This window comes from Saccoglossus kowalevskii, chromosome 7 (genome assembly GCF_978046115.1).
Source record: "Saccoglossus kowalevskii chromosome 7, keSacKowa6.1, whole genome shotgun sequence".
NCBI lineage: Eukaryota > Metazoa > Hemichordata > Enteropneusta > Harrimaniidae > Saccoglossus > Saccoglossus kowalevskii.
The window spans coordinates 39994945-40007100 of NC_140647.1; the positions used below are offsets into that span (position 1 = coordinate 39994945).

At 36.9% G+C, this 12156-nt stretch overlaps 1 protein-coding gene across 2 annotated transcripts in view; it reads right to left on the reverse strand.

Moving 5' to 3' along the window:
• Positions 1-742: 742 nt before the first annotated feature.
• Positions 743-12156, reverse strand: part of LOC102800727 (transforming growth factor-beta receptor-associated protein 1-like) — a 219735-nt gene continuing 208321 nt past the window's right edge. For both annotated transcript variants that reach the window (XM_085501557.1, XM_085501558.1), the window contains 2 exons: positions 10377-10567; positions 743-1148 (listed from right to left, as the gene is read on the reverse strand). In XM_085501557.1, the coding sequence (XP_085357683.1) occupies positions 1004-1148; positions 10377-10567 (336 nt within the window). In that variant the 3' untranslated portion in view covers positions 743-1003. The remainder of the gene's footprint in view (positions 1149-10376; positions 10568-12156) is intronic.

Genomic DNA, 12156 nt, shown 5'->3' on the forward strand with positions numbered 1-12156 from the left:
CTGCTTTTTGTACTAATCGCTGTGTTGTCTTTCCGTCTGCTGTTATAATTGGATAAATCCAGTAAATATCTTATACGAAGGTGACTTCAGACTTTAAATAAAATAATCTGATACCAGCAGCACATGGACTTGGGATGTGTTTAAAACTTAACAGTATAATTGGGGTTATAGCCACATTGCATAATCTGTTTTTTGGCAACTTTAACCTCAAAATATTTAGCCTATAACATTTTTTGCATCAAGAAATTTATAGGTAATATAGGTAATAGTTATTATTAAGAACACATTTGTACAATTAACTTTTTTATCGTTTGTTCTGAAATAAAATTTAAAAAAATATATGCATGAGCACGTGTGTGAAATCCCCTATTCGCACAATCAAAAACAGGGTAACCCCCCCCTACTGATCCGACGACCCCCCAGGCCGAAGTAACTGATCAATCCCTAAGCTTACAGGAGTGTCAATAAAGTGGCGAAAAATGAAAGTAACTGATAACAAAATTATATTTCCTATTGTCAGAGGTCACAAGAAGAAGTATTCCAATCATTCGCACTCTATAATAATATGTAGTTCTAGTATTTACTCTATTAGAAGCACAAGAAAAGTATGTATTGTATAATGAATAATATATACTTTTTCTTCTAGTACTGATAGCAAAAATATGGGAGTCAAATTTCAGAAACAATATTTAAAATTCTCTTCTCGCACATAGACTAGACAACATGTGATAAACAAAGCATGTCCACATACGGTGTATATAAACACCATTATTTAATTACCTAGAGGGTCTTACTACAACAAGGCTACATAACTTACTTGTATTGACATGAGACATTTCTGAACGCATGATAACTGCTGCTTTACAAGTATTACAGATACTAATTATTTTGAGGTATGTTAAAAAACAATGGATATACATGTACAAGATGCAAATCACTAAAAGAGTTTTGTTGTAACTGAACATTTTAAAATTCTGCCTATAGAGGGCAGCATTGCAGGATGCTATGATTTCTTGGTTGTGCTGAATATGTTACCAGTGATCGGACAGACGTATTTATTCTTGGCACACTGTGTATGAGTGATGACTCCATTTGGGTACCGCGCAAATGTTGTATCATTGAATCGACGATTGCATACTGAACACAGCCTGAAACGAGACAAAACAAAAGAATTTTTAGTCCTAACCTCAGTGATGTTAAACACAGAATCGGATTGGATGGCACAGGCAATACCTCACAAGGTTTACTATTAATTTAAATGAAGACTTTGACTGGAATACCATTATAAATAGCTCAAAAACAACCAACCATTTACTACCACAAATGACCCTTTTAAAAAAAAAATATTCCACACCCTAGCTACTCATTTAAAAACATCACAAGAAATTCTTGATCCACATAACATAAGAACAAGCCATGATAACATTTTCCCTATAGAGAGTGGATAGTATTGAACAATGCAAAGAAGAATGATATTATTATACAACCAGTAGAATACATACGGTTGTCATGGAGAAATGAACTTATATTGTGTTATGACTACTCCAGAGGAAACTTTGTTAATTCCAACTACAACACAAAGGCTGGATGTGACGAGGCAACCCACTTTATACCCACTGAACCCAAACCACTTCTATGGGTTACCAAAAATCGATAAAAAAACAATGTATTACAAGTATCACTATCATCCCACATAGCTAGATACATCTACTATCACCTAATAACCATTGTGAGGTCATCACCATAGCAACCATAAATGTGGTTTCACTGTACACACATCCAAGAAAGTTATGATTGATCATAACATGACAAAATTCTACCCAAAACTTAAAGAATTTGTTTTGATGAATAACTATTTCGCATTCAAAAAAAAATTTTATCAACAAATATTAATATAAGTGTAATATAAGTGTAAATACCAAATGCTTCAGCATGGTATTAAGAGTTTGTTTTCAGGAGTGGGTGATACCAATGTGGAAAATGGATATGGGGTAATTCCTGGAATTGCAATAGAGAGGATTCAGGTTGAAATAAAAATATGTAGTGTTTACATAGAAAGAGGCTATTCCATTCTATGCAGGAATAATTGGGATTAGAATATGTGAGTATTATACTGGTTTGAAAATGTTGAATTTACATGCTTTGTGATGTTTTTTTTGTTTACTGAAAAACGCCCCTAATGGTTGAATCCGGGTTTGAAGGAGAATGGAACAGCTCACCATGTGATTCGTTTGAATACAATGGTGAAGGATTGGCATGATAGGCCGCTGTTCGATCTCGTGGAAAATTTCGAAGTCAGTCATACGTAGTTTAAATTTATGTTGAAGTTAAAAGTTCTTCTACAGAATTTTGCATTGGCAAACATGCCGTGCAACTGCAGTACTCCACTGACAGGATGACTTTCGTTGACAGCGGTCGACACTGACTGCACACTACAACTTCATTTGCGATTTTGCTTGCTAGCCGTGGATTTAATGAACTTGATTACCGGTTAAAATGTCGCTCATTTATTTGGAACTGGGTAACACCGCAACATCTCCAGCAGAAACCTCCTAGTACTTTGATGTTGATGGTTGTGCCTCCACGGCAATCACTAATTTTACTGCGGGTGGGTCTTCCGAGAGTCCTTCAGGGTTTATAAAACTCAGTTTCTAGGTGGTCAACATACATCAAGTTCTCACAATCGTAGTATTTCATGTGATGTACACCTAATATGCCAAAAATGTTGCTGAACGATTTGAACTGGATAAAAATAGCAGACGAAAATTTTATTACAAAATAAAAATAGTTTGGTTGCCAATGAAAATACCATGTAAATTTGCATATCGACTGTGAAAATACCGAAAACATCATGCATGGGTGATATGCAAATTAGTTTTAGTAAAAATACCAGTAAGTGACTGCCTAAAAGTAGCATTACTGTTGTTCAAATTTTATTTCACTCTGCAAGTATATTCATGTGCCCCAAGGATAAAATATCGTACTTCTAAATATTGCTTATTTCTGCTATGTTTCGAAAAAACTACTCCTGAATGAACTGTTTGCTCTCAGACCTCATTTGCATATGGGGTGTGGAAATACCGATTTTGATTTCAGGAACGAATCAAAATAAACTGCAGTACATATGTAATAATGTAGAATACTTCATTTTCACTGAAAACATTTTTCCGCTATAATAAATTCCAGTGAAAATGCCATTTCTCTCATATTGAGACTAGACGCAGCACAGTGAAAATTAGATACACACATAATGCTTGAAAACTTTTCAGCCTAAAAATAAATTAAGTGAAATTCTATGCGACTTCCTGAGAGTTGGAAATGAACAAATTATATGACACCACCCCTACATATACACTACACCCCTAAAACATCATTTCACCAGTGTATTCTATTTGACTTCAGGAGAAATTGAAAAAACAAATTATATGAAAACGAACGTAATTATAATTTCAGCCTCAAGTTCGACACTGATCAAATAAACTACCTTGTCTTTATGCCAAGTTATTCGTTGCCTACATCAGAGACTTCAAAATCTATGTTTCAATCCCAGGAATTTCACTTGCTATTAATTTCATGGGAGTGCCAGTCTTTTATTTCCTATTGTAATGTCAATTTCGTGCGATTACTTAAAACATGAAGCTGTAATCACAGAACATCTAGATGCTGTAACTACATCCTGGTATAGTAAGCACCGGTTAGGCAGGCTTGAACTATGCATGTGAAGCCAGCTAAGATATATATCTAATCCTATAGATTTCTAATTGTTTGGTAACTATTTGCTGCAAATGTAACAAAAATGATATAAAAACATTACCTACACAGTTACTTGTATAAATTAGTAGTTGCATTGGACAATAACAGTCTACTACATGCTTACAATAGAAGATGGAAGAGTCCATTATTAGTACTATAGTAGATAGAACAGTCTACCACATAGGTACAATAGTAGATAGAACAGTTTACCTCATGGGTAGGAGAGTAGATGGAAGAGTCCACCACATTGGTACTACAGTAGATAGAACAGTCTACCACATGGGTACAATAGTAAATAGAACAGCTTACCACATGGATAAAATAGTAGATAGAACAGTTTGCAACATGGGTACAATGGTAGATGCAACAGTTTAACACATGGGTACAATAGTAGATGCAACAGTTTAACACATGGGTACAATAGTAGATGGAACAGTCCACCACATGTGTACAATAGTAGATGAAACTGTTCACCACGTGGGTACACTAGTAAATAGAACAGTACACCACATGGGTACAATAGTGGATGGAACAGTTTACCACATGGGTACAATAGTAGATAGAACAGTTTGTCACATGGGTACAATGGTAGATAGAACATTCTACCACATGGGTACAATAGTAGACAGAACAGTGTACCACATGCGTACAATAGTAGATAGAACAGTACACATAATGGGTGCAATAGTAAATAAAACAGTTTACCACATGGGTACAATAGTAGATAGAACAGTACACCATATGGGTACAATAGTAGATGGAACAGTCTACCACATGGGTGCAATAGTAAATAGAACATTCTACCACATGGGTACAATGGTAGATGAAACAGTTTACCACATGGGAACAATATTAGATAGAATAGTCTAGCAAATTAGTACAATAGTAATTGAATCAGTTTCCACATGGGTACAATAGTAGATAGAACAGTACACCACATGGGTACAATAGTAGATGGAACAGTCTACCACATGGGTGCAATAGTAAATAGAACATTCTACCACATGGATACAATAGTAGATAGAACAGCAAACCACATGAGTGCAATAGTAAATAGAACAGTTTACCACATGGGTACAATAATAGATGAAACTGTTCACCACATGGGTACACTAGTAAATAGAACAGTTTACATGTGTACAATAGTAGATAGAACAGTTTAACACATGGGTACAATAGCAGATAGAACAATCTATCACATGGGTACAATAGTAGATGGAACAGTTTACCACTTGGCTACAATAGTAGAAGGAACAGTTTACCACATGGGTAAAATAGTAGATGGAACAGTTTACCACACGAGTACAATAGTAGATGGAACTGTTTACCACATGGGTACATTAGTAGATGCAACAGTTTACCACATGGGTACAATAGTAGATGGAACAGTTTACCACATGGGTACAATAGTAGATGGAACAGTTTACCACATGGGTACAATAGTAGATAGAAAAGTTTACCGCATGGGTGCAATAGTAAATAGAACAGTTTACCACATGGGTACAATAGTAGATAGAACAGTACACCACATGGGTACAATAGTAGATGGAACAGTCTACCACATGGGTGCAATAGTAAATAGAACAGTTTACCACATGGGTACAAGAGTAGATGAATCAGTTTACCACATGGGAACAATATTAGACAGAACAGTCTACCAAATTGGTACAATGGTAGATGTATCAGTTTACACATGGGTACAATAGTGAACAGAACAGTCTACCACATGGGTACAAAAGTAGACAGAACAGTACACCACATGTGTACAATAGTAGATGAAACTGTTTACCACGCGGGTACACTAGTAAATAGAACAGTTTACCACACGAGTACAATAGTAGATGGAACAGTTTACCATATGGGTACAATAGTAGATGAATCAGTTTACCACATGGGAACAATAGTAGACAGAACAGTCTACCACATGGGTACAATAGTAGACAAAACAGTGTACCACATGGGTGCAATAGTAAATAGAACAGTTTACCACATGGGTACAATAGTAGTCAGCATAGTCAACCACATGGATACAATAGTAGATGAAACAGTTTACCACATGGGTACAGTAGCAGATAGAACAATCTATCACATGGGTACAATAGTAGATGGAACAGTTTACCACATGAGTACAATAGTAGATGGAACAGTTTACCACATGGTACAATAGTAGATGAAACAATTTACTGCATGGGTACAACAGTAGATGGAAGAGTCCACCACATGGGTACAATAGTAGATGGAAAAGTTTACCATATGCGTACAATAGTAGATAGAAAAGTTTACCACATGGATACAATAGCAGATAGAACAATCTATCACATGGGTACAATACTAGATCGAACAGTTTACTACATGGGTACAATAGTAGATGGAACAGTCCACCACATGGGTACAAGAGTAAATAGAGCAGTTTCCCACATGAGTACAATAGTAGATGGAACAGTTTACCACATAGGTACAATAGCAGATAGAACAGTTTACCACATGGGTACAATAGTAGATGAAACTGTTCACCACATGGGTACAAAAGTAGACAGAACAGTGCACCACATGGATACAATAGTAGATAGAACAGTACACCACATGAGTGCAATAGTAAATAGAACAGTTTGTCACATGGGTACAATAGTAGATAGAACAGTCTACCACATAGGTACAATAGCAGATAGAACAGTTTACCACATGGGTACAATAGCAGATCGAACAATCTATCACATGGGTACAATAGTAGATGGAACAGTTTACCACTTGGGTACAATAGTAGATGGAACAGTTTACCACATGGGTAAAATATTAGATGGAACAGTTTACCACACGAGTACAAGAGTAGATGGAACTGTTTACCACATGGGTACAATAGTAGATGCAACAGTTTACCACATGGGTACAATAGTAGATGCAACAGTTTACCATATAGATACAATAGTAGATAGAAAAGTTTACCGCATGGGTGCAATAGTAGATAGAACAGTACACCACATGGGTACAATAGTAGATGGAACAGTCTACCACATGGGTACAATAGTAGATGGAACAGTCTACCACATGGGTACAATAGTAGATGGAACAATCTACTGCATGGGTACAATAGTAGATAGAATAGTTCACCACATAGGTACAATAGTAGATGGAACAGTTTACCATATAGATACAATAGTAGATAGAAAAGTTTACCGCATGGGTGCAATAGTAGATAGAACAGTTTACCACATAGGTACAATAGTAGATGAAACAGTTTACCATATAGGTACAATAGTAGATGGAACAGTTGACCACATAGGTACAATAGTAGATGGAACAGTTGACCACATAGGTACAATAGTAGATGGAACAGTTGACCACATAGGTACAATAGTAGATGGAACAGTTGACCACATAGGTACAATAGTAGATGGAACAGTTGAACACATAGGTACAATAGTAGATGAAACAGTTGAACACATAGGTACAATAGTAGATGGAACAGTTGAACACATAGGTACAATAGTAGATGGAACAGTTGAACACATAGGTACAATAGTAGATGGAACAGTTGAACACATAGGTACAATAGTAGATGGAACAGTTGAACACATAGGTACAATAGTAGATGGAACAGTTGAACACATAGGTACAATAGTAGATGGAACAGTTGAACACATAGGTACAATAGTAGATGGAACAGTTGACCACATAGTACAATAGTAGATAGAACAGTTTACCACACGAGTACAATAGTAGATGGAACAGTTTACCATATGGATACAATAGTAGATGAATCAGTTTACCACATGGGAACAATAGTAGACAGAACAGTCTACCACATGGGTACAATAGTGGACAAAACAGTGTACCACATGGGTGCAATAGTAAATAGAACAGTTTACCACATGGGTACAATAGTAGATAGAACAGTTTGTCACATGGGTACAATAGTAGACAGCATAGTCAACCACATGGATACAATAGTAGATGAAACAGTTTACCACATGGGTACAGTAGCAGATAGAACAATCTATCACATGGGTACAATAGTAGATGGAACAGTTTACCACATGAGTACAATAGTAGATGGAACAGTTTACCACATGGGTACAATAATAGATGAAACTGTTCACCACATGGGTACACTAGTAAATAGAACAGTTTACATGTGTACAATAGTAGATAGAACAGTTTAACACATGGGTACAATAGCAGATAGAACAATCTATCACATGGGTACAATAGTAGATGGAACAGTTTACCACTTGGCTACAATAGTAGAAGGAACAGTTTACCACATGGGTAAAATAGTAGATGGAACAGTTTACCACACGAGTACAATAGTAGATGGAACTGTTTACCACATGGGTACATTAGTAGATGCAACAGTTTACCACATGGGTACAATAGTAGATGGAACAGTTTACCACATGGGTACAATAGTAGATGGAACAGTTTACCACATGGGTACAATAGTAGATAGAACAGTACACCACATGGGTACAATAGTAGATGGAACAGTCTACCACATGGGTGCAATAGTAAATAGAACAGTTTACCACATGGGTACAAGAGTAGATGAATCAGTTTACCACATGGGAACAATATTAGACAGAACAGTCTACCAAATTGGTACAATGGTAGATGTATCAGTTTACACATGGGTACAATAGTGAACAGAACAGTCGACTACATGGGTACAAAAGTAGATAGAACAGTACACCACATGTGTACAATAGTAGATGAAACTGTTTACCACGCGGGTACACTAGTAAATAGAACAGTTTGTCACATGGGTACAATGGTAGATGAAACAGTTTACCACATGGGTACAATAGTAGATAGAACAGTTTACCACACGAGTACAATAGTAGATGGAACAGTTTACCATATGGGTACAATAGTAGATGAATCAGTTTACCACATGGGAACAATAGTAGACAGAACAGTCTACCACATGGGTACAATAGTAGACAAAACAGTGTACCACATGGGTGCAATAGTAAATAGAACAGTTTACCACATGGGTACAATAGTAGACAGCATAGTCAACCACATGGATACAATAGTAGATGAAACAGTTTACCACATGGGTACAGTAGCAGATAGAACAATCTATCACATGGGTACAATAGTAGATGGAACAGTTTACCACATGAGTACAATAGTAGATGGAACAGTTTACCACATGGGTACAATAGTAGATGAAACAATTTACTGCATGGGTACAACAGTAGATGGAAGAGTCCACCACATGGGTACAATAGTAGATGGAAAAGTTTACCATATGCGTACAATAGTAGATAGAAAAGTTTACCACATGGATACAATAGCAGATAGAACAATCTATCACATGGGTACAATACTAGATCGAACAGTTTACTACATGGGTACAATAGTAGATGGAACAGTCCACCACATGGGTACAAGAGTAAATAGAGCAGTTTCCCACATGAGTACAATAGTAGATGGAACAGTTTACCACATAGGTACAATAGTAGATGGAACAGTTGACCACATGGGTACAATAGTAGATGAAACTGTTCACCACATGGGTACAAAAGTAGACAGAACAGTGTACCACATGGATACAATAGTAGATAGAACAGTACACCACATGAGTGCAATAGTAAATAGAACAGTTTGTCACATGGGTACAATAGTAGATAGAACAGTCTACCACATAGGTACAATAGCAGATAGAACAGTTTACCACATGGGTACAATAGCAGATCGAACAATCTATCACATGGGTACAATAGTAGATGGAACAGTTTACCACTTGGGTACAATAGTAGATGGAACAGTTTACCACATGGGTAAAATATTAGATGGAACAGTTTACCACACGAGTACAAGAGTAGATGGAACTGTTTACCACATGGGTACAATAGTAGATGCAACAGTTTACCACATGGGTACAATAGTAGATGCAACAGTTTACCATATAGATACAATAGTAGATAGAAAAGTTTACCGCATGGGTGCAATAGTAGATAGAACAGTACACCACATGGGTACAATAGTAGATGGAACAGTCTACCACATGGGTACAATAGTAGATGGAACAGTCTACCACATGGGTACAATAGTAGATGGAACAATCTACTGCATGGGTACAATAGTAGATAGAATAGTTCACCACATAGGTACAATAGTAGATGGAACAGTTTACCATATAGATACAATAGTAGATAGAAAAGTTTACCGCATGGGTGCAATAGTAGATAGAACAGTTTACCACATAGGTACAATAGTAGATGGAACAGTTGAACACATAGGTACAATAGTAGATGGAACAGTTCACCACATAGGTACAATAGTAGATGGAACAGTTCACCACATAGGTACAATAGTAGATGGAACAGTTGAACACATAGGTACAATAGTAGATGGAACAGTTCACCACATAGGTACAATAGTAGATGGAACAGTTCACCACATAGGTACAATAGTAGATGGAACAGTTTACCATATAGATACAATAGTAGATGGAACAGTTCACCACATAGGTACAATAGTAGATGGAACAGTTGAACACATAGGTACAATAGTAGATGGAACAGTTCACCATATAGGTACAATAGTAGATGGAACAGTTGACCACATGGGTACAATAGTAGATGGAAGGCAATCATGAAACAGCCTAAAAAAATTACCTGTCATCTGAAATGTAGTCAGAATGCTTCATTTCCAACATAGTACTTGCTTTCAGCTGTAAGTTTTCACCTCGTGCCAGCATTCTTTCAAGCTTGACAGCTCTGTGAGCATGCATGTTTGTCCGCAGAGTTTTCCCTAAGAAGTGTTGCAGAAGTCCAATTGACCAGTTATCAGGCAACATCTGGAGAACCTGTCAGATATACAGACATCAAAGCCTGTGAATACTGGTGCACAGTGAGAACTTTCATTAAAATATTATGAAGAATATTTTTCTTTAATTTGCGTATTACATGTATTCCATGTAATACTGGACAATATATCAATATTTTAGTTTAGTTTAGTTTACATAAAAATGACATTTACCCATTGCAAACAGCAACGTGTGACTCACAAATACTGCAACTTTCACATATGATATTTTGGCAAAGTTACTCACAATTGGAGAGCTGTATTCAGAGAATTGTGACAATAACACAATTAAAAATTGTGTGTCAGCCATCTATAATCCCTGAAATAGTGTGAATGGGTGTGTCAGCCATCTATAATCCCTGAAATGGTGTGAATGGGTGTGTCAGCCATCTATAATTCATGATGTAGTGTGAATGGCTGTGCCAGCCATCTATAATATCTGATGTAGTGTGAATGGGTGTGTCAGCCATCTATAATCCCTGAAATAGTGTGAATGGGTGTGTCAGCCATCTATAATTCATGATGTAGTGTGAATGGGTGTGTCAGCCATCTATAATTCATGATATAGTGTGAATGGCTGTGCCAGCCATCTATAATCTCTGATGTAGTGTGAATGGGTGTGTCAGCCATCTATAATCCATGATGTAGCGTGAATGGATGTGCCAGCCATCTATAAGCCCTGATGTAGCGTGAATGGGTGTGCCAGCCATGTATAATACATGATGTAGTGTGAATGAGTGTGTCAACCATCTATAAGCCCAGATGTAGTGTGAATGGGTGTGCCAGCCATTTATAATCCCTGATGTAGTGTTAATGGGTGTGTCAGCCATCTATAATCCCTGATGTAGTGTTAATGGGTGTGTCAGCCGTTTATAATCCCTGATGTAGTGTGATTGGGTGTGACAGCCATCTATAATATCTGTTGTAGTGTGAATGAGTGTGTCAACCATCTATAATATCTGTTGTAGTGTTAATGGGTGTGTCAGCCATCTATAATATCTGTTGTAGTGTGAATGGGTGTGTCAGCCATCTATAATATCTGTTGTAGTGTTAATGGGTGTGTCAGCCATCTATAATATCTGTTGTAGTGTGAATGGGTGTGTCAGCCATCTATAATATCTGTTGTAGTGTGAATGAGTGTGTCAGCCACCTATAATCCCTGATGTAGTGTTAATGGGTGTGTCAGCCATTTATAATCCCTGATGTAGTGTGATTGGGTGTGACAGCCATCTATAATATATGTTGTAGTGTGAATGAGTGTGTCAACCATCTATAATATCTGTTGTAGTGTTAATGGGTGTGTCAGCCATCTATAATATCTGTTGTAGTGTGAATGAGTGTGTCAACCATCTATAATATCTGTTGTAGTGTTAATGGGTGTGTCAACCATCTATAATATCTGTTGTAGTGTTAATGGGTGTGCCAGCCATCTATAATATCTGTTGTAGTGTTAATGGGTGTGACAGCCATCTATAATCCCTGATGTAGTGTGATTGGGTGTGACAGCCATCTATAATATCTGTTGTAGTGTGAATGAGTGTGTCAACCATCTATAATATCTGTTGTAGTGTTAATGGGTGTGACAGCCAT